Here is a 23211-nt window from a genome sequence, read left to right as displayed (position 1 = left end):
CGGTCGAGAGAGTCGTCAAAAAAGGAACGATAAGACGGGTGGTCGGGCATTGACAGTAGCCGACAGGCATACCGACAAAGCAGTATATCGCGCCGGTAGGTGAGTGGCAATTCACCACCTTCAGCATGAAGACTCTCGACGGGACTAGTATAAAACGCTCCGATCGCAAGACGTAAACGCTGATGTTGTATGGAGTTGAGGCGGCGTAAGATGGATGGCCGTGCAGAGGAGTATACGAAGCTCCCATAATCCAGCTTGGAGCGGACGATTGACCGATATAGGTGAAGTAGGACGGTTCGATCCGCTCCCCACGACATACCACTGAGAACACGGAGGACATTTAGAGAACGGGTACAACGGGCAGCCAAATATGACACATGTGGAGACCAGCTAAGTTTCCTGTCAAATGTAAGACCTAAAAATTTTGTTGTCTCCACGAATGGGAGAGCAACAGGACCAAGTCGTAAGGACGGTGGGAGAAACTCTTTGTAGTGCCAGAAGTTAATACAGACCGTCTTCTCGGCAGAAAAACGGAAGCCATTGGCGACACTCCAGGAGTAAAGACGGTCAAGAGAACGCTGAAGACAGCGCTCCAGGAAACATGTACACTGCGCGCTGCAATAGATGGTAAAATCGTCCACGGAAAGGGAGCCTGATACATCAGCTGGGAGGCAATCCATTATTGGATTGATCGCTATGGCGAAGAGAGCGACGCTCAAAACTGAGCCCTGTGGCACCCCATTCACCTAGCGAAAGGTGTCTGACAGGACAGAACCCACACGTACCCTGAACTGTCGATCCATTAAAAAGGAACGAATAAAAAGAGGGAGGCGACCGCGAAGGCCCCATGTATGCATGGTGCGGAGAATGCCCGCCCTCCAACAGATGTCGTAAGCCTTCTCCAAATCAAAGAACACAGCCGCGGATGGGCGCTTCCGCAAGAAGTTATTCATAATGAAGGTCGACAAGGTAACCAGATGGTCAACAGTAGAGCGGCGCCTACGAAATCCACATTGTACATTGGTAAGTAGGCGTCGAGACTCGAGCAGCCAAACCAAACGAGAGCTAACCATTCGCTCCATCACCTTACAGACACAGATGGTAAGCGAGATGGCTCGATAACTGGAAGGCAAGTGCTTGTCCTTCCCCGGCTTAGGAATCGGGACAACAACAGACTCGTGCCAGCATGTGGGAACATGTCCCTCAATCCAGATGCGATTGTAAGTACGAAGAAGGAAACCTTTACCCGCAGGAGAAAGGTTCTTCAGCATCTGAATATGAATAGAATCAGGCCCTGGAGCAGAGGACCGTGACCGGGCAAGCGCGTTTTCGAGTTCCCGCATGGTGAATGGGACATTATAACTTTCACGATTCGAGGAGCGGAAGTTAGGTGGCCTAGCCTCCTCTGTCTTTTTTCGGGGGAGGAAGGCAGGGTGGTAATGAGCGGAGCTCGAAACCTCTGCGAAAAAGCGGCCGAAGGCATTGGAGACATCCTCAGGGGCGACAAGGACGTCATTCGCGACCGTCAAGCCAGAAACTGGTGAGTGGACCTTAGTGCCAGATAGCTGGCGCAGGCTACCCCAGACAACAGAAGAAGGAGTAAAACTGTTGAAGGTGCTTGTGAAAGCAGCCCAACTGGCTTTCTTGCTTTCTTTAATAATACGACGACACTGTGCACGTAATAGTTTATAATTGATACAATTCGCCACTGTAGGGTGGCGTTTAAAGGTGCGTAAAGCACGTCGACGAGCACGTAAAGCGTCTCTACATGCTGCGGTCCACCAGGGGACCGGTAAGTGACGTGGAGAAGAAGTAGGGTGAGGGATGGAATATTCAGCAGCAGCGAGAATGACTTCCGTGAGGTGTGCGACCTGACGATCGCAGCTTGTGAAGGTTTGATCCTGAAAGGTCGCCCTGGAAGAGAAGAGCCCCCAGTCTGCTTTGGAGATGTTCCAACTAGATGAGCACGGAGAGAGGGTATGCTGCAGGAGATGGATAACACACGGGAAGTGGTCGCTCGAATATGTATCAGAAAGTGCATACCACTCAAACCGGCGTGCAAGTTGGGTAGTACATATAGAGAGGTCTAAATGGGAATAGGTGTGAGATGTGTCCGAAAGAAAAGTAGGGGTGCCAGTATTGAGGCAGACAAGATTGAGCTGGTTGAAAAGGTCTGCTAACATGGAGCCCCTCGGGCAGGATGCTGGAGAGCCCCAAAGGGGAAGGTGGGCATCCAGTTAACAAAAATGGTGCAGGTAGCTGAGCAATAATTTGCATCATGTCTGCCCTGGTAACGGCAGACGACGATGGAGTGTAAACGGTACAAACGGAAAATGTAAAAGTGGAGAGAGTAATTCGGATGGCAACTGCCTGCAGGCCGCTGTGCAATGTGATGGGATCGTAGTAAATATCATCCCGGACCAGCAACATAACCCCTCCATGAGCCGGAATACCTACCACAGGGGGTAGGTCAAAACGCACAGAGGTGTAGTGTGCCAAGGCAATTTGATCGCATGGGTGTAGCTTCGTTTCCTGGAGGGCTACGACGAGCGGACGGTGCAAGCGGAGCAGCAACTTCAAGTCCTCTCGGTTGGAGCGAATGCTGCGAATATTCCAGTGAATAAGTGCCATCGTAAGAAGAAAAGGAAGATGAAAGAAGGGGTCACCTCGAAGGCCGCTGAGGGCCTGGCTTCGAGCGAGCACTGCCGCCGCTATCAGTAGGCGGACAGTCATCGTCCATTTGTTCTATAGGTTCATCGGCCATCTTGGTAAGATGGCCGGGAGGGGGAGCTTCCTCTGCCGGTGAACGGCCAGATGTTCAGCTACCAGCGGTGCGGCCAGGCGAAACGGATGACGGCCTGGGGCGGCAACCGCTGGGTGGTGCAGGAGAAGAAATGCACCGTGGCGGAGAAGGAGAACTGTGCTTCCTATGAGCCTTCTTGGAAGGTCGTTTGGTGGAAGTACTGGTCGATGGCTGGGAGGTCGAGGTACGTAGGAAGTCTGCACGGGATGGTTCCTTCTTGAAGGCCCGTGCATCTGACTTCTGGGTCTTCGTCTTAGCAGAAGCTGATGAAGGGGCTTGTGTCTGTGGGGTGATGGGAGGAAGAGGAGATGTCGACCATGCGATCTTAGCACTGGCCGAACGGACGACTGTGGTGCTGAAGGTCAGATCGCATGCCTGGGTTGCCACCTCCCTGGTAGTCCGAGGAGAGGCGAGGACAGTACTGTATTTCCCCGCTGGGAGCAGCGTGGGCTTCCTACTAGCAAATAGCTTGCGAGCAGCCGAGGTGGACACTTTCTCTTTGACCCGAATTTCTTGGATACAGCGTTCTTCCTTATAGATGGGACAGTCGCAGGAGGACGCTTCATGGTCACCCTGACAGTTCACACAACGAGGAGACGGAGGTGGACAGTCACCCTCATGGGCATCCCTGCCACAAATGACACATTTAGCCGCATTGGAACAAGACTGCCGAGTGTGATTAAAAGGCTGACACTGGTAGCAGCGCGTAGGTGTCGGGACATAGGGGCGAACAGAAATAATCTCGTAGCCCGCTTTGATGCGCGATGGCAGCTGAACACTATCAAAGGTCAAGAAAAGTGTCCGGGTCAGTACAAGGTCATTGTTGACCTTTTTCATGACCCTATGGACAGCTGTCACGCCCTGCTCAGCGAGGAAAGACTGAATCTTCTCATCAGTCAAACCGTCGAAAGATCTAGTATAGACCACACCACGAGACGAATTCAAAGTTCGGTGAGCCTCCACCCGGACAGGGAACGTGTACAGGAGTGTGGCTCGAAGCAGTTTCTGTGCCTGAAAGGCGCTCTCAGTTTCTAGTAACAAGGTACCATTACGCAACCTGGTACAAGACTTAACAGTACCGGCTATGGCATCTACGCCCTTCTGGATAACGAAAGGGTTGACAGAGGAAAAATCCTTTCCGTCCTCAGATCGAGAAACGACGAGGAACTGTGGGGCAGGCGGTAGTACTTTTGTCACTGGTGGCTGGTCAAGTTTCCGTTTGTGGGCAGAAGTCAAGAGAGAAGAAGAAGAAAAATCCATTGTGGAGGAATCCCCCATGATGGCCAGCGTCTCCGATGGTGCGCTCCTTCCTTATGGGGACCCTCTCAGAGAGCACTCCCGCCTTAGGTGAATGTTTACACCTCAGGTCACACCTCCCGAGAAACAGACGGAGGGACCAATCGGCATGATCAGAAGGTATCAGCTCAGGCAATCACCCCTCCCTGGGCCTGGCCTTTACCAGGGGGTACGTGCGTGCCTTACTTGTCTACCCAGGGCGGGGAATTACGCGTTACCCTGTCACCGGCTACGCGTGCGAACGCGTGGGTCGGCCTTCAGGCGCGCACAGGAAGGAAGGAAGAAGAGGAAAAAGAAGAGAGAGGACAGACTGTCTTAAACGCCGAGGCGGAGACCAGAGAAGGCAAGGAGAAGAAGGCAAGGAGAAGAAGGCAAGGGAAAGAGTAAGGAAGACAGTGAGATGGAGAAGAACAAAGAAAGGAACCAACCAAAGGAAGGAAGAAACGAGAAGTGAAAAACCAAAAAGACCACAAATATAGGTCGTGGAACCGTCCGTCTCCGGACGCAGGTGCTAACTACCCCCTTGAGGGGGATGGACTCCTTTTAGTCGCCTCTTACGACACGCAGGAATACCTCGGGCCTATTCTAACCCCCGGACCCGCAGGGGGGACATGCTTACGGTTTACTGTTTTCACAAGAGTCATCTGTCAAGATGTATAGTGCACGACAATAGCATCCACTGGCTCAGGTTTTCAGGTGGACAGTTGAGTGTAGAGTCTGGAACTGAGGCAAGGGTCATACAACATCTTGCCAGTCCAGAAGTCATCAGTGAAGGTACATTATATAACAGAGAATTACCAAATGAGGCAGTCAAGCTGTTAAGACGCTGATCTCGTATTCGAGAAGATGGAGCTGCTCTGTCCTGCCATCCTGATCTGAGTTTTCCATGGTTTTCCTGGGTCCCTATGGCAAATGCCAGGATGGTCCTTAATCTAGGACATGGGCAAACGCCTGTCCTATCCCACAGGCCACCAGTACTACCCTCTTCAAGCATGTTATGCATGATGTGAAATGATCGCTGGATGAATACAGATAAATAAACATGTATTTTCCTATTACAATCAGAGTTACCAGCAGTACTTTTAACATCAGGAGAAGTTGCAATCGAATTTTATTCTGAAATCTATGGTAACATGAAATAATATATGCTCAAATAATAAAATTACATTTCCAAATGGGCATTTATGCAAAACAGACTTATAAATGAAATTCTACTATTACACAAGAATGGGAAAAAATGAAAGAAGATGAGAAATTAACAAGGTATTGAATCAAAATAGTATACCGGAATCATGTCACAGAAAGTGACCAGAAGAGAATTTTCTAATTTAACTCACTGGTTGCCATTCAGTGGTTATGTTTTTGGCAGTGGTATATAAGAGCCAAATCTAGATTAAGTAACAATTGACCACTCATGATGTAAAAATAAATAAGTCAAATTCCACAAAATGGTGTGGCACACTACATAAAGGCTTAAACTTAACACTAAGAACTGTTTCAGTACTGTGTGAAGAAGTGAAAAACTTTTAAACAAAATTAAATTTTCAGCCTGATGCAAGATTAATAACTCATGGAAAAGTGCTGACACAGACAGTCGTCTGAAGCTGTATGTTCATATGAAGTTTTTAGCCCAAAGTAATTGAATCTTACAAACAAATATAAAGAAAGCAGCAAAACTTGTTGCTGATTATAATCCATGTCAAATACCTGCCTACAATACCTTTAAACAAAAAGTATTGTAATGATGTAAATTAGATCTATAATTATTTTTGTAACTGACCGTTTTTATACACAAAGAATGGAAAGTCTTGAACAATGGCTCTGTGGTTGAGTCACCGAGAGAATCACTACATCATAACATACAGGGTGAATTATCTATGACACACTGCAAATATTGCGGAAATGGGAAGTTCTATTGATGTACATTTTTCACAGAATGGATTGATAGTCAGGGGCTTGTATCATTAGTCAGAGTGTAATAATACTTAGAAAATTTATTTTTTGTACAAACATGCACTTTTTAAATGGAACTCTGCCTATTGCCATTAACAAACTATAAGTAGGGTACCTTACAATGTCAGTGGTGTTTGTTGAAGGATTCTAGTGTGAGTTGTTTATGAGATGTTGTATTTTGAAAAGTTCCCACACTGACACTTGAACAGTATCTGTGGTAGCACACACTAAAGAATAAACCAAGTGCACACAGTAGCTATGTGGATTCTGACCAGTAACAAAACAACTGACCATCACAGGTTGTGTTCAAAATGACCACCTGCAGTGGCAATACTCACTTCCTGTCTGGTATGGAACAACCACTGCACATGTGCTAGTATTTTAGTGGAGATGTCAGAGTAGGATGCAGTAATGCGTCATTGCATATCATCAGGTGTAGTTGGTATGTTGTTGTGGACAGCATCTTTCAGTTTTCACCACAGAAAAAAGTCTACAAGCATCAAATCCAAGGAACGAGGCGGACAAGGTACAGGTCCTCTGCATCCAATCCAATGATTTTGAAACAATTCATGAAGACATTCTGTCGGACTTTGTGCACTATGAGTTGGACAGCTAGCATGATGGTAGTCCTCCTATTCTCTTCTAGCATCTGTGAAAGATGGTCTGCTAGGAAGTGGCGAAAATTGCACACATTCAGTTTCTGTCTACAAAAACAGGTCTATGAGCTGATGTTTCACTATCTCACACTACATCTTTACACTCCACTGATGCTGATGTTCCACCCGACAAGGCCAAGGGAAATTGTCAACAGACCAATAGTGTACGTTTCAGAGGATTACCTGGCGATGATTGGTAAGCAAGGTTTGATTACTAAACAAGATACATGATACATCTGGAGTATCCTGTCTTAATGCCCATGTACAGAAGTTAACACAATTCTCATAATTGTTTCCATGGAGAGAGATGTGATAGGGGTGAAACCTATGTCAATTCAGAATGTGTCTGAGTCATGCTACTTCCTCAGGTGATTGTAGCAGAGCTAACGTGCTGATCAACTGCAATAGCAACAATAACATTAATTTCCCCCTCTTGTCACTTGTTTCCTTCTGTTACATTGTCTAGGTGTTCCATTACAACTTTCACCTAACTGGTTGAAAAGATTGATAAGTAACTGCCAAGATGGTTGATATCTATTGGGATATCTAGCCACATACACTGTACAAGAACACACTGCATTTCTCTTACACTCTCCATACACCAAAAACATGTTGGCTTTTTCTGCACTGGTAAGTCCCATCATCCACTCACAACCTACTGCTTGGACTGTCACACACTAACTGAGTAACAAGTTTCAATGCACTCATAAAAAACACAGGCACACTGTAAGCAAGCATAACAACATCGTACCTACCAACTACGCAAGCTGAATGGTACAAACAAATGTTAAAACTTTCCAAAATACAACATCTCATAAACAACTTCCACTAGACTACTGCAAGAAACACCGCTGATGTTCTAATGTGCCCTGCTTTTAGTTTTTAATGTCAATAGGCATTGTTCAGTTAAAAAAAAAAGTGTGTGTTTGCACAAAAAAAACTTTCTAAGTATTATTATAATCTGTTTATTGGCTAACAATAAGACCCTTCACTAGCAATCAAGTCTGTGCTAACAATAAAATTAGTACATCAGAACTGTAGTTTGAAGCATTTTTTCTATTGTTTTGGACTATAGTACTTGCATATATTTAGCAATGTGATATTTAATGAAGATTATACATAGAAAAAAAACATTACCTTCAGATCTTCCTCCTCTGCAGTGTCATCTCTTTCCAGAGCTAAATCCCAAAGGGCTATTTGATTATCAGCACCACCAGATGCAAAAACTGTTGAATCCACAGGATTCCATTCAACTGTAGTTACAGGCTCTGTGTGATGCTTGAAGGTAGCCAAAGCTGACCCTTCCTGAAAAATATTTGATAGGAAGATAGAACATCAATTTGATAATTATATTCACTCTCTTATACCTGGCTATTTATTCTTTTAAACACCAGAGAAAATTCACTGCCAAAGGAAAACAATGTACAAAAGATGGTCAGCTAGTTATGGTTAATGCAAATTTTCACTTATTGTTACTAGAGCTACATATTTTTTCGAAGGAATAAAGTATGCAGTATAAAACATTGTCAGACTTCTTGCCGCATCAATTCAAGGTACAGCATTGAGCTTTCGATGATTATGTCCATTGGCTTTATCAGGAGTGACTGACTGTCAAAATTGCTGTTGTGATGGCCACATATAGCCCAAAGATGGCTTCTGATTGGTCAGTACTTACGCAGTTCTGTCGTAGATGGTGTCAACATCTGTACTGGAGGCACCACCATCCCCGCCTCTTCTCTGCATCAAGAGCATGCTTACATTCTGCATCAAGAGTATGCTTACATTCACCACTAAGATTATAATCACAGTCACAGCTGAAGTTCTTCTCATACATTCTAATTTCTACAGCCTCTTTAATTACAGAATTACAGTATGCAGGAGCCTGGGACAAAACTTCTGTTTCATCAAACAATATTTTGTGTTTGTTTGTAAGGCCGCGCTCAGCAACTGCCTATTTCTCCAGTTCCCAATTTTTAATATGCTGTTTATGTCCTGCACAGTGGTCAGAATGGTATGGATGGACTGAGCAACATAACTGGGATTCACAAGGGATGTTATAAATCCCAGGGAGCCTGAGGCTGAGATGGTGCTTAACAGGGTGTAGCATCTCCTTTATCTTCTTAGGAGGTCAGAAAATAGATCTTATAACTCGTCTTCCCACTTCCCACGACTCTGCCTATTCTGATGGGTGTAGAATTGCAGAAATGAAGAAATGTAATCAGTGGCTCATCATGTGAATGTTCAACATTTCCATATTTCCTTTTGAAACACGTACTTCAGCTGTTTAATTTTAAAATCCAAGAGGTCCCCACAGAAACAGCTTTTGCTCTGTGTATTAGTGCATTTAAAACTGCTCTCTTCTGAACTGGATGGTAAAAACTCTGAACACTACGATATGAATCAGTGTGCATTGGTTTGTGGTAAACTGAGTGGCTGAGACATCCCTCCGACTTTCATTGTAAAAAATCATCTAAAAATGGCATCCTTCCTTCTTACTCTGTCTTGACAGTGAACTGAATGCTTGGGCACATACTATTCACATGTTCTTGGAAGTGCCCAAGAGTTCCTACGCTGTGTGGCCAGACCATAAATGTATCGTCAACATAATGATAAAATGAAGATGGATGAAGGGGAAACAAATTTAATGCGCATTCCTTAAAATGCTCCATAAAAAGGTGCCACTGGCAGAGACAATGGAGAACCCATAGAAATTTCATCCATCATTTCATAGCATTTACTGCCATATAAGAAGTAGGTGGCCATCATAACATGTCATAACAACTTATCATTTCTGGAGGAAAATGCTCTGTCAACCGTTTCAATGTGTCCTCCACAGGCACTTTTGTAAAAAGTGAGACCATGTTCAGGCTGATTGAGACACTGTTAGAGCCAACTCTAATCTGTTTACTTTTCTCAACAAGCATTCTCAACAAGCATCTGAGGGTTTTTGATGTAATGTTTGCAGCTGCCAACTATTGGAGTCATCAACTTGGTTAAATATTAGCCCAGGCAAATTAGACTTTTGCTGACTAAAAAATTTGCACAAGCTAAAATAATTTTAATCACTGTTAGACATCCCAAATAAGAGTTGTATAAGCTACCATCGGTTTCTGGCTTGTGCTAAACTTTAGAGTGCCAAAAAACAATGAATTTTTTTTTACTTTTTCAGTTTTTCGCCTATAACTCAAATACAATGCATTCTACAGAAGATTTTGCCAATATCAAAATGAAAGGACTCAAAATTTCGCGTGGAATAATCTACTTACAAGTTAAAATCTGTTCAGCCATTTAACCAGAATCACACATCAAAAATTGGCATTTTTTACCAGCTTTGTGGAAAAGTGAGTTATGCTCATGTTTCAATGCCTGTAACTCAAGAATGACTACTCCAAATGAAAAGTACCATGCATCAGAGTTGTAGAACATTAAATTATGTTTAAAGAGAGTTCCTAAATTTTAAATTTGCTCACTCCTATACACAGATACCAACAAAATCATGAAAATATTTGTAATGTTAAAATCCTGCCAAGTCCCATTACTTTTGCACCCTAAATCATCCACATTCATCCAAATATTCAAATTTAAAGGCAGTTTAATTAAGAACATACCTACCTAGATAGTTAGCTCTATTTATTAATATGAATTTATTACCATGCCAGTCCAAAATGGTAATAAATGGATTTAAAAATAAAAAAAAAACATATCAAACGAAAGGTCTTATTAGTGGTAACATACTTCAATTACAATATAAAACTGATGAGGGATAATTTTTTTTACAAACATTCTTTATATTACTGAATTATTGTTCTGTATTTACATTTACTTACAATTTATTTCTTTTTTATGTTTTTCTGCATTTCGGGGAACATGGTCCCAGAGAGGAAATATTGTCCAATTCTTTGTCTTCTTCTGGCATTGGATGTAAACCAATTCTTCCTCGACAGTGTCAATCTTATTCTTGATATGCATTGAATAAAGGAAGATGTCCTCTTCTGTTAGATAGTTAAAGGATGAAAGCCCCTTGCAATTGCTGCATACAGCCGAGCATTTTATGAACACTTTTCTGCAGGAACAAGTTGCTTGACATACCTTTTTGCATATGCAGGATATTGTGTGGAGCAGTTCCTGGGGCGCTGGTGTTTGGGTGGTGGCAATGGGAATCAGAACTTTTTTGTTGTCTTCCACCCCCATTTCAGTGGATGCAGTTGATTTTTCCTCTAGATATGACCCTGCAGGAAGACCCTGAGGGAATGCTGGCGAGTGGAAGCTTCAGTGGGAGGCAAACATGTCAAATTGAAGATTTTTTTATAGCTCTCTGGAACAGTTGCAGATGAATTTTACTCAAAGGTGTGGAGCTCTCACCCATGTACAAACACACTATGAGCTTCACTCCTGCCTCAGCTACCTTATCAGGAGTAGCATTGGGATCCATGAAGTCTGAGACAATGTGTTGGAGGCTCATGTTCTTTTGAAATGTGCTTATAAATGTTAGTTTTCCATGTCAAAAAAATGTAGAGATGGTGTCACAGCCACTGAAGGCATGAAGACATAACACGTTTCCTGACTTCTACAGAGAGCTTAGAACTTTTGGGGTTTTAATGGATGTGCTTCCATTTCCAGGTTTCATACGAAAGATATTTGTGACAGGTCCTCACTACTACCAGCTATGTCATCAGTTAGCAGTACCTTCCTCAACCATGAAGACATTGCCTCCCTGTCTCAACTTTTCTATACCTGTACCAATAAGGAAGGAGTCTGCAGCCTCAATGGCCTGCTTGACCTGATACCCTTCACCACATAATTCTTCTGTCAGCACTGAGATAAGATGTTTCTTCTCAAGTTCATTTAATTGTTCTTTTGACATAGCTGGTGATGTCATTTCATCAAATAAAACAGAAGCAGATGACATAGTGTGTACTCTTTGAGCAGGTTCAGCAGATTTTATGCTTTTCTCAGCTCCTCCTCAAGGTAGACATCAAACACTATGGTGCATTGGGACCCAAAGTATTTAGAAAATTGTATCAGGACTGAGAGGGACTGGTTCGCCATTCATCTTGACTGTACACTTCACAGCTCATAGGATCATTGCTCTGATCTTCCTCAGGAACTGCACTTCCTTAAAAGTTTTCCCATTGAGTATTTTCTGTGCTTTTTTTTCCCTCTTTCCATAAGCCTCTTGGCAGCTAATGCCATCACCTACCAACACTCCACTACTAATGCACATGATGGACATTCCTTGAAGGAATGGGTCATGAGAATCAAACTATTTACTGAATTTATCCACATCAGTGTTGTCTCTTTTCATCCAAGATTTGCGGTATCAACATGCTGATCAGATGAGGTAAACGATACACCACAGAATTAGTCAATTTGGTGTGTAACATCTACTGCTGTTGGCGTTCCAGCAAATCACCTAGCCAGAGTTCCATCGGTGACCTCCTGCCTTCATGACATGCCCCCAGAGAAGAATATAGCCCTCATGAGAATTTGTTCAAAGGACATGTCTGACCATACGACTGACCAGTGTTTTTGGGTTCATCTGATGGTAAAATAACCTTCGTTTACAAATTGCTCATATTCGATAGGAGTGAGTTTTTAATCAAGCTCCTGCATATCCTCCAAGTATATTTGGCTAGTTTTGGCGTAGTGGAAGTAGCCACTTGCGTGAAAGTATGGTATCCCATTCTTCACACTTCATAGGTACAACTCCCAATCCCCATTTCTCTCAGCTTCAATGAATTGTTCAAGTATTGAAACCATATGGAAATATTGCACCCATAATTTAATTGTTGGGCTTTTTTCTTTCAAGTTTTGTAACTGTGCTTGGAATCCCTGCATCACTTCTTCCACGATGGGAAGAAGTCATGGAGCCCCACAAATGGCAAAACCAATGAAGTTAATAACAACAACTTCATTAATTGGGGTATGCCAGATCACCAATTGTTTGATTCCCATTCTCCAGAATGAGATTTCTGAAAGCAACAAAGGGGGAATAATAAATAAGTATTGGTTGATATTTTTTGTATGATTACCAAAAACATTCTGTGAATATCCATTTATGTCAGACGCATGTAGAAACTTGCAGAGTGGACCTGATCAGTATTGTCCTCCTGTTTCAGGAGTTTGAGTGCCTTATCATGGTGATTGCTACAGGCAACACAAAGCCCACTTACTTCGAACGATGGTGAGGTGGATGCCACGATTTGATGCTCTACCTTGTAGCACACTTAGCAAAGCAAAGTCCTCCCTAAGCAACTTTTGGAAATGAATCTACGTTAGAGGAGCTGGATGGTCCACATCGGAAGATGAAGTGTCTGAATAAAGGAGCACTGGGCACCAGTTGGCCATGACCTCAGGGGCACGGCAGTATGGAGGGGATGTAAACATGTTCCTATTGTTAAAGTGGGACTAGGGTGGTTTATAGAGTGCTGATGAAGCAAGAGATGCCACAATGTATACTTTATTTCCCCCTCCCCCAAGCTGTTACTGAGAAACTGGATCATCTGATGACTCGTGATGAGTTGTTTTCTATAAAAATGTAAATAATCATAGTTTCTGGGTTTAGCTTACTGAAGTCCACAAACATGCAAGTACCCTCTTGTCTCTTCCACTTCCCTTGCAGACACCTATGAACACTAACACAAGTAATTAACATGAAAAACTATGAATTACCTACCTGAATAATCAAATTCATAAATAGAGTTAACTACCCAGGTACATAGGGATGTAACTAAATTGCCCTTAAATATAAATATTTGGACAATGTGGAAGATTTGGGGTTTAAGAGTAATTGTACTCCGGAAAAATGTCTTAGCAATATTTTAGCGCCACAAATACTGTCATGATTTTATTGGTACGTATGCATAGGAGTGAGCAAATTTTAAAATTTTGGAGCTCTTTTTACATAGAATTTAATGCTCTTATAAATCTGATGCATGGTATTTTACATTTGGAATAGTTATTTTGCAGTTACAGGTGTTGTAACATGACCATTACTCACATCTCCACGAAGTTGGTAAAAAATTCTGATTTTTGATGACTGACTGCAGCTACACGGCTGAACCAATTTTAACTTGTATGTAGATCATTCTACATGAAATTTTATGCGCTTTCATTTTGGTATTGGCAAAATGCTCTGTAGGATGCATCATTTTCAAGTTATAGGTGAGAAACCAAAAAGCTAAAAACTTTCATTGATTTTCAGCCCTCAAAAGTTTAGCAGAAGTCAGAAGCCGTTGCAAACTCATAAAACTCTTATTTGGGACGCCTAACTCTGATTAAAATTATTTCCAGCTTGTGGATTTTTTTGGCCAGCATGGCCTTTTTTCAGGCTAATTTGGCCAGCCTGTAGGTAGGAAAACCAATAGCGCTAACAATTGGCCTCAGTGGAAGACCTTCCTTGTGGGTTTCAAGTAATCCATATAGCGTAGGAGGTCTAGGAGCTTGTGTTCTAAGATTAAGCATTTGTATGTGCCATCTTCTTACAATGATGCTCCTTTACTGCAACATTCAGTGCTATTGAAAAAAAAAACACACACACACATATGGCATTTCCCTTGTCAGCTGGAAGTACCACAAGATCTTTATCTTTCCGCAATGCATGGAGCCCCGCCTCCCCCTCTCTCTCTGCTCTGCTCTGTTCTGCTGTCAGATTTGGGCAGCTTGGCTGAGGCTATAATGAAACTGGTGGCAAGTCGTACATCGTCGGCATTGTCTTGTGAGAGATGCTGTACTACCTGTTCCACTCCAATAATGAACTCCATGATAGGTGCAGTGTGTGGTGTAGGAGCAAAATTCAGTCCTTCATTAAGGGCGGAGATGGCACCTTCATCCAGAATCTTGTCCGACAGGTTGATGACAATGCTTGCTGTTCCACAAGATGACACCAATTTTTGTGTAGTTACAAGTTGCTCAAATTTCTTTAGCTGTTGTATTGCTATCGTGAGCTCTTTGATGATCTGCTGTCAACATATCAATGCATTTGCAGTTGAGAAATGAGAGAACTGCAGATAAATAGACACAGCAATTATATAACCTGTGTGCATTCACATCCAGTTCATACCTTGTGTGTCATATCCTTTCTTTGACAATGGCCAGGCTGGTGCTCTGTAAAATATTATTCACTCCTGCTGACCTTATGTGATGTTTAACCACAGCAAACTTGGGCAAAATCTCCTTCTCCCAATAATGCTGCAGAAATGTCAAATTAAAACTGATGTCACTCATATAATTACTCCTCAAGAATGAGTGTGGATCAGCACGTCATATTTTATGATATGAGTGGACAATTTACTTATGCACAACTACTGGTAAGTACGATTTTTGTAATTGTTTTGTTCACACTTCGTAACAGACATAATGCACAGCTGTTCAATGCATCACTCTTCGGTGAATGGTGTCCCATGTTTCATAGATATGGCTACACATAAAACATATCACTCAGAAACTCTTCAGAAATATCTAAAGAGAGCTTATTATTGGAGAAATTAATTTAAATGTGGTTATACATGTGCTACACATCTGGTGAAATCTGGATGATTGTGATTTCTCTGTACAGATGGTCAATAAAATTCATATTTTCCTGATAGAAGCCTGTTACATTAAGATTCATGCAGAGATAGTAAGTGCCTCAAATGATTGGGTACATGGTGCTCAGACTGAATTTGGTATGTGAAGAAACCGAGTACGAGATGGGTGTCCCGTTTGTTGACTCAAAAGAGAAACTGCCACGGATTACAAGCTAGTATTTGGGACTTCTTACATCCCACACTAGCATTTGCTCACATAGCAACTATTGTGATAGCAAAAACATATGAATTGACCGTCAAAATAGTTCCCCAAACACACTATTCCTAAAATTTGGCTGGTGTATTTTCACATAATTCCAAAAAAATGGCTTGGAGAGAGATTGAGTGGATGGGAGAAACTGTCATCAAGTAAGATTACTTATATGGCAAACATGTGTTATGTAGAGTCAAAAATAAATTATTTTTGGGAGGGGTGGGGGACAAAAATATTGGAATATTATTGTAATATACACACTGAGCTGTGTGGAGTTTATGTTGAGGAATAACTGTTTGTTATATACAAACATGATTTTGTTTTTTATCGGCCTTCTCATCCCACCATCACACACAGTAGCTAGTGTCATAGAACCGTCTACAATATTCTCTTCCGCAAAATTCTGTCTTTGGAAGTCCAGGACTATCACGCTCAGAATGCAGCAATGAAGTTTCCTCCCTCCAGGCCAGGATCAATGCCATATTGTATGTGTAACAATCATGCTCTCCCCATGACAACACGTTTATGCTGCAAGCCAGGTAAGGTATATTTCAGCTGGTATGCGTGACTGAAGCAAAGGTGTGTTTTACAGTAGTAGTAGGTCAGAGTGATGAAGGGTGTGGAGGTAACCCTTGAAACAGGGGATGAAAATTTGTAGCTGAGGCTTTGTAAACTGGAATAAGAAAATTGAAGACAGTATTTATGAAGGATGAATTTATCGACTGACTTGAAATTTTGCACAATACATAAAAATGCATCAAATATGAACCTACTCTCAGTTACAAACTGAACTGACTTTCAGTACCAAACAGATGTTGAGGGAAAAACATATGATTAATAACTGATGGTGAATTTTGTTTCACACCAAATTGATGAGTTAAAGTGAAAGACAGATTCCCAACAAATTAAGAATGCAATAACAAATAAATGTTACACATGATTAAAAAGCAATAAGTGTCATGAAAAATATATGGGAAAAGGCATGAAAAATAAGGTAGACGGACCATCAAGAAACATGCAGCATAGTCAGCTAAATCAAACACGAGACAAAAATAAAAATCTGGGAATAGGGACAACAAAGACACAACAGCGAAAAAGAATTGGTAAATAGAAAGGTAAATGAAAGGAAATTAATATTACCAGTAATAGAAGAAATAAAACTATATTCAAGTACAAATAAACTAATAATCTGGCACATGGGAATAAGAGTAATATTTTTAGAAGCATCATGGTTTCTGACTAACATATCTGTTCTGTTTGCTTCCCTTTGTGTTCTTTGTTATGTAAAGTCTTCTTTCAAAATTCCTTGCATTTTCAAAAAGAATTACAAATGTTTTTCCCCATTTCTCATGGCCTTCAGCTGATCACAGTTTCCCCATCACTTATTCTCAACATCATTAATGAAATAATTCATTTTAAAGGTAAGCCAGAGTACACAAAAAAATAGTATCACTTGCAACTAACATTACGCAAAAAAGTGGCAAATACATATTCAGATCAGACTACTCAGCTCAAAGAAAAAAAAAGTAAGACCAAGCACATAGACTAATAAACAAGTCCATCACTCCAAGAAAACAGTGAAAAAGATGAAATTTATGGTATGTAATTGATACCAATGCAAACAATTTAAGTGTTATTCTATCATAACAAGCACATACAGAAAGATCTGAGAACCACTACTTTCTGTTCTTTAGCTGCACTTAGAGTAGCAGAAAATTATAACAGCATCCATTTTTTTTTTTTTTACTTATTTTTCCAATTTTAACAATGTGCAAGATTTACAGCGGTGGAGTCTGAATATATGGTTCAAATGGCTCTGAGCACTATGGGACTTAACATCTGAGGTCATCAGTCCCCTAGAACTTAGAACTACTTAAACCTAACTAACCTAACGACATCACACACATCAATGCCCGAGGCAGGATTCGAACCTGCAACCGTAGCAGTCGCGCGGTTCCAAACTGAAGCGCCTAGAACCTCTGGGCCACACCGGCCAGCTCTGAATATATGCTTTTCGCAAATGCATGTCAGGAGTCCACTTCTGCTCCTGTAGCCACAATCTGCCAGTTGTAAGGCAAACAAAATACATTCTGTGAAAGATAAAACATGGTATGGGGCACTCATAAAATACCCCGTCTTAAGTAAATTAATTTGTAATTGCAGGAAATATTGGCTGCACTAAGAAGCATATTTTTTTACTCCTGAGACCAGATCAAATGCCATTTTTGAGATACATGTGGTAGTCTTGATGGGAAGATGAGCTGCAGTTGGTGGATATCACATTGACTAACGAAGTAACAGAAATCTTAGCAATTGTTCTTTAAGCTACGACACGGTATCCTGAGATCTGTAATCCATATAATTTTGAGGTTTTGTTTAGTGCTTAGATCACAAAGGTCATTTTAAGCTGTGAGATATCATCTTGCTATCTGTGATATTTATAACAATTTCTTCTGCCTGGATCACAACCTCTGTGATAAATAGGGTGAAAAACCTTTTATAAATTTAGAGTTTTGTCAACAGATACTAGATAGTTCCAGTTATAATACATAGAAAAAGTTATATTCAACATGTTAATTGATCACAAAATATGGGTGTACCAATCAGACCCGGAGAACGAAACACTCTTGTAAGATAAGGATTGAAGACTGGCAAAAGAGTAGTGCGTACATATTTCATTGCAATAGGATTTATTTTAAAAAAATATAAAAATTATGCAGGAGGAGCAACTGAGGCAGACATTTGTTACATTTTTGTTCTAACATAACACATCTCTTCTCCAGCATATACTAAAAGACCAGAGCTGATCTGACCTGATTTCTTGATCTTCCCAAAAGCAAAAGAAACCATCTGGGCTTAGTCCCCAGAATAATGTACTTGCCTATTAAACGTTCCTTAAGAACAGTCACAAGAATGCATACTATGCCACATTCACTGAATTGTTTGAGGAGATACACCTGTGCACACCAGTTGAACAAGTGTTCTTGTTTTTCTTTCTTTTTTTAATTGTATTTGGTCTACACATCATTCAGATAGCATTACATTATATGAGAGGTACATTTGTTGAGTAAAATTGTGTAAGGGCATACTCAGCTCTTTGCAGAGCAGCTCTCCATGGAAACAATTATATGTGCATGTTACAATCTTTTTAAAAGTACATCATGACTCTCTATGTCATGATTTCTGACATGATAGTAATAGTGATACTAGTGGGAAATTCATATTTCAGCACACTTAAACCCCTGCGCATAGCAACTTCCTGACTCTCTCTCACAAGAAAAGGTACATGACTTAAATCCATTTCGGATGTTGAGTTGAAACTAACTCTATCCTGTGGAGGTGAGTGGGGGGAAATTATGATGAATGGATCCTTAACAGAGACATAGGTCCTTCTTTTGGTTATCCAGTCCACAAACTACAAAATTCTGAAGGAAAGTGAGATGAAAGGAAGCTTTCAGGAAAAGCAATACTTTAGTTATTTCCACCATACTTTCAAAGTGACCAAAAAGGAAGAATGCTTAGTGAAAACCCATTCATGGGTGCCTGTCAAAAAGCATGTTCTTTTTTCTTTCACGACAGTTTGCAATGTAGAGCTGTGCAGCTGCTGACCAAACAGGAGATATTATTCACAAGAAACTTTGATTTTACTGATTGGCAGTGATATATGGAAGTAATCTCGTGATCAAACCAAAGTGCACAGTAAACTACATAATATGAATGCAAAAATGTTCAAATGTGTGTGAATTCCTATGGGGCCAAACAGCTGACATCATCAGTCCCTAGAGTTACACACTACTTAAACTAACTTATGCTAAGAACACCACACACCGATGCTCGAGAGATGACTTGAGCCTCCAGTGGGAGGGGCTGCGCAATCCGTGACGTGAGGCCTCTAACCATGAGGCCATTCCGCGCGGCAATACGAATGCACAAAGCGAAACTGCTACCAACAGCTATTATATGCAGTTATCACTGTTTGGATTGTTTCTAATTATTCTTAAATAATTTCAACTATTTATTTTTCTTTTTTTCTGCTGAAGTAGACAGTCATTTTTCTAGCTCATTATGTCAATGTGATCCAGAGAGCTGAACCAATACGAGTAAAATTCTTCCATTAAACCTTAATAAGTAACTTAATTTCTTCTATCATTGTTACTGTGACAAGTTTATGTCAAATACTAAGTAATTTGTTTGCTATAAATTGTGTAAAGCAGATCTACTAACAGTACCTTGAACATTCTTAAATCCCATATATGGAGAATGCCATCATCTCCTCCTGAAACAATGAGTGGTTCATGTTTATTCCAACTGATGACATTCACATCACTTTCATGAGCATTCTCCACAGTTAATTTGTTTGCTTCCTGAGGTGATGAACGGGTGTCCCATATTCTCAAACTAAAAAAGGGAGAGAGAAAGAACACTTATTACCAAACTTATACTGAAAATTTATATACCCTTCAAGAGAAAGTCATAGCATTGCACACGAGCACATGTTGATTTAAGTTAGATGCATTTCTGTCTAAAGTGTCATTTCCTATCTCACGACGTACGAGGGTACTTCAATATGTAAAAGTGTTAGAAATGAAGAAGTCTACTTTTTTCCAAAAACAAATTATTTACTTTTCAACATAATTGCCTTTAAAGGATATGTCTTTTCCCCAAGGTCTTCGCCTTTTTTATAAACCGTCCAAAATACGGGAATTTTCAAGCTCTCTAAACCATGCCTCAACCTTCATGATGACTGCGTTTGAGTGGATTTTTTTACCTGATACCTATTTCTTCTTGTTTCGGAAATAAGAAGAAATAGCAGGAGACAGGTTAGGCAAGTACAAGGATTGCGGCAGCAATTCCTAGTACAATTCATCCTTAATACTCTTTATGAACTTTCTGATACTAATGAGTATCAATATTTTAATTCGTAAGAAAAGCAGCTCATACAAAACTATTTATACCAAGGTGCCATATTTCATGCATTGCTGTTTACATTTAGTGTGATTAAGATAATTTTGAAGTTTCAACATAAAAATATGTACCTCTGTTTTCCACTGAGTTTTGTTAAACATTAAGTTAATTCAAATAACATCTTTGCCAGTGATCTAGCTGGTTTAACACTTCACCTTACAAATGCAATCCTTGAACTTTCTCTTGCAACTGGCAGCAAGATTGTAATAAGCAGTCTTGTTTTAGTTGTTGTAAAAAGCATTTGGGTTTTAGTTATTTTAAAGAGTAGATATGTTTTTATTTAATTAGAGATCATAGCTCAAAGGAGTGAATTGAGTTAATTGTTGTCAACCAATTAAGTGAATGTTTCAGAGCGCAGACGTTAAAAGTGTGAACATTTTCTATTCGGTAGTAACCCATCTAACATTTACAATCCTGAAAAACTACAGATTTCTTTGTACAACTTGAACTCAAGATCGTTGTACCTCTGAGAGGAGACAACGATACCAGCAAATAAATTGCTATGTAACAAAACTTTGATAAACTAAAGCAGGCATGCCTTTTGATTTCACTCAAAAGATGAACATCCATGCAGTGGATATATCATGAGACAGATACTCATTATTGAAAGAACAGTTGTCGTCATGAAACAGCACTTTCTTCTTCACCAAATGGAGACGTATTTCCTTCAGTTTCATACTGAAGTACTTTCGTATAGTATCACAGTGCATCACTGTGTAGCTATTGTTTTCACTTTTTCTTAAGAATTCTACAACCTTTGAATCCCTAAATATTGGTGTCATAACTTTTCCAGCCCATGCATTCTGTGGTGCAGATTCATACGTCCCAGCCAATTTTTTTATTGTTGCTTTGTTTCTGGGACATCATTATGAATCTAGGTCTTATCTACAGGGGTAATTTTGTGCACAAACTGTTGCTTAAATTTCTCGAAATATAACAACATAATCAGGGAGTTTATTTTTAATTACAAAGTCGTCATAGGCTATATCCAATTCATTTTTAAATTCTACCATACTGGACCAATATGGGACCACATATGCAACTTCAGTGGTACACTATAACTACTAGTGAAGATGGGGAATGCAACCTTGATACCAGTCTGGAATAATAAAGTTTAAAAACATTTTCTGTGTGGCCAATGTCAAATTTTAGTTGTCAAAAATTTAATTCCTAAATTTTGCGTGAGCTAAAGAGCACCAAGTGTGGAAAACAGGTTCAAAATTGAAAGTAGAACCCAATTGCTGTCCAACATAGCAATTGTGGCAGAGGTCAATAATTTTTATCTTTGTCAATGTATCATATAAAATATTAATTTCCATTACCATATACACACATATGGCCCATTGTACTTTGGGCACTTTTATTCGTTTGTCAGCAAGAATCACATCATGGACACTATCAATGTCTTCTTCAGTAACCACATTTGCTGGGCATCCTGATCAATCATCAAAACAGATGTCTGACCATCATAGGCAGCACCCTGTTTCACTTTTATCTCAGCACTAATTTTCTCATACAAAAGTAAGGATCAAGTCAATGTGTAACATTTAGCCTACATCAGGGAAACTGTGTAGAGGAAATACCACACAGCAAAACTTACACAAATGGCTGTCAAAACCAAACTAGGTATTAGTAGTTAGTGTTTCTTTGTTCCTATGTCATCTAACAGATGGAGACACACAACGGTAACACCACATTGTGTTGACAAAAAACATCTGCCTTCAAATATGGAACTAAACCATCCCAGTACTTAATGGGCTATATGATCAGATCCACTATTATTATTATTATTATTTAATACAATTTTAATCAAATGACTGACTGACAGTCCACAAATCCCATTTCAAAAATCAAGAACTGCATAACCTGTACCATTAAGCTTCAGAACCTCTCCCGTAAGTCTCTTCCTTCTCAGTCCAACAACATTCTGCACTCCCGCCTTCTATATGCTCCCCAAAATCTGCAAACCCAACAATCCTGGACAAGCCATTGCAACAACTTATTGTGTTCCTACTGAAAGAGTTTCTGCTTTTGTTGACCAATACCTCCAACCAATTGGCTGAAACCTAGCTTCACACATCAAAGATACTAACCACTCCCATCATCTACTTTCCACTGTCTCCACCCATCTGAATCCCCAATCATCTCTGCTGATGCCATCTCCCAAGACACCAACGTCCATCATGCCCAAGGTCTTTCCACTACCAAACAGTACCTTGCCCAATGTCCTTCAGACTCCAAACCCATTACCTCATTCCATATACACCTTACCGACTGCACCCTGACACTCAATTACTACTCCTTTGAGGGGAAGCTTTATAAACAAATCCATGGTACAGACACTGGTGCCCATATAGCATTATCCTATGCCAATCTTTTTATTGGTTGTTCACAAGAAACTTTGCTAGCCTCCCAAAACCCCAACCCCTTTTTCTGGTTCATGTTCACTGATGATATCTTCATGATCTGGGCTCATAGACAAAACACCCATCCTCAATTCTTCCATCACCCCAACACCTCTGCCACCCACATCACCAAGTCTTCCTCAATACAATGTGCCACCTACCTGGATGTTGACCTCCACCTCTATGATTACTCCATTTACACCTCCATCCATATTAAACCCACTAACCACCAACGAAACCTTCATTTTGATAGCTGTCATTCCCACACCAAGAAAGCACTTCCCTACAAACTGGCCATCCATGGACAGCATATCTGCAATGACAATTACTCCCTTGCCCAGTATCCTGAAGG

General features: G+C 40.7%; 1 protein-coding gene across 1 annotated transcript in view; it reads right to left on the bottom strand.

Moving 5' to 3' along the window:
• Window positions 1-23211, bottom strand: part of LOC126473388 (glutamate-rich WD repeat-containing protein 1) — a 58347-nt gene that overhangs the window by 9069 nt on the left and 26067 nt on the right. The window contains exons 6-7 of the mRNA XM_050100396.1: window positions 19719-19887; window positions 7846-8013 (exon numbers count right to left, since the gene is read on the bottom strand). Of these exons, the coding sequence (XP_049956353.1) occupies window positions 7846-8013; window positions 19719-19887 (337 nt within the window). The remainder of the gene's footprint in view (window positions 1-7845; window positions 8014-19718; window positions 19888-23211) is intronic.

Source organism: Schistocerca serialis, chromosome 4 (genome assembly GCF_023864345.2).
Source record: "Schistocerca serialis cubense isolate TAMUIC-IGC-003099 chromosome 4, iqSchSeri2.2, whole genome shotgun sequence".
Lineage (NCBI taxonomy): Eukaryota > Metazoa > Arthropoda > Insecta > Orthoptera > Acrididae > Schistocerca > Schistocerca serialis.
This window is presented reverse-complemented; position numbering and strand designations above follow the sequence as displayed.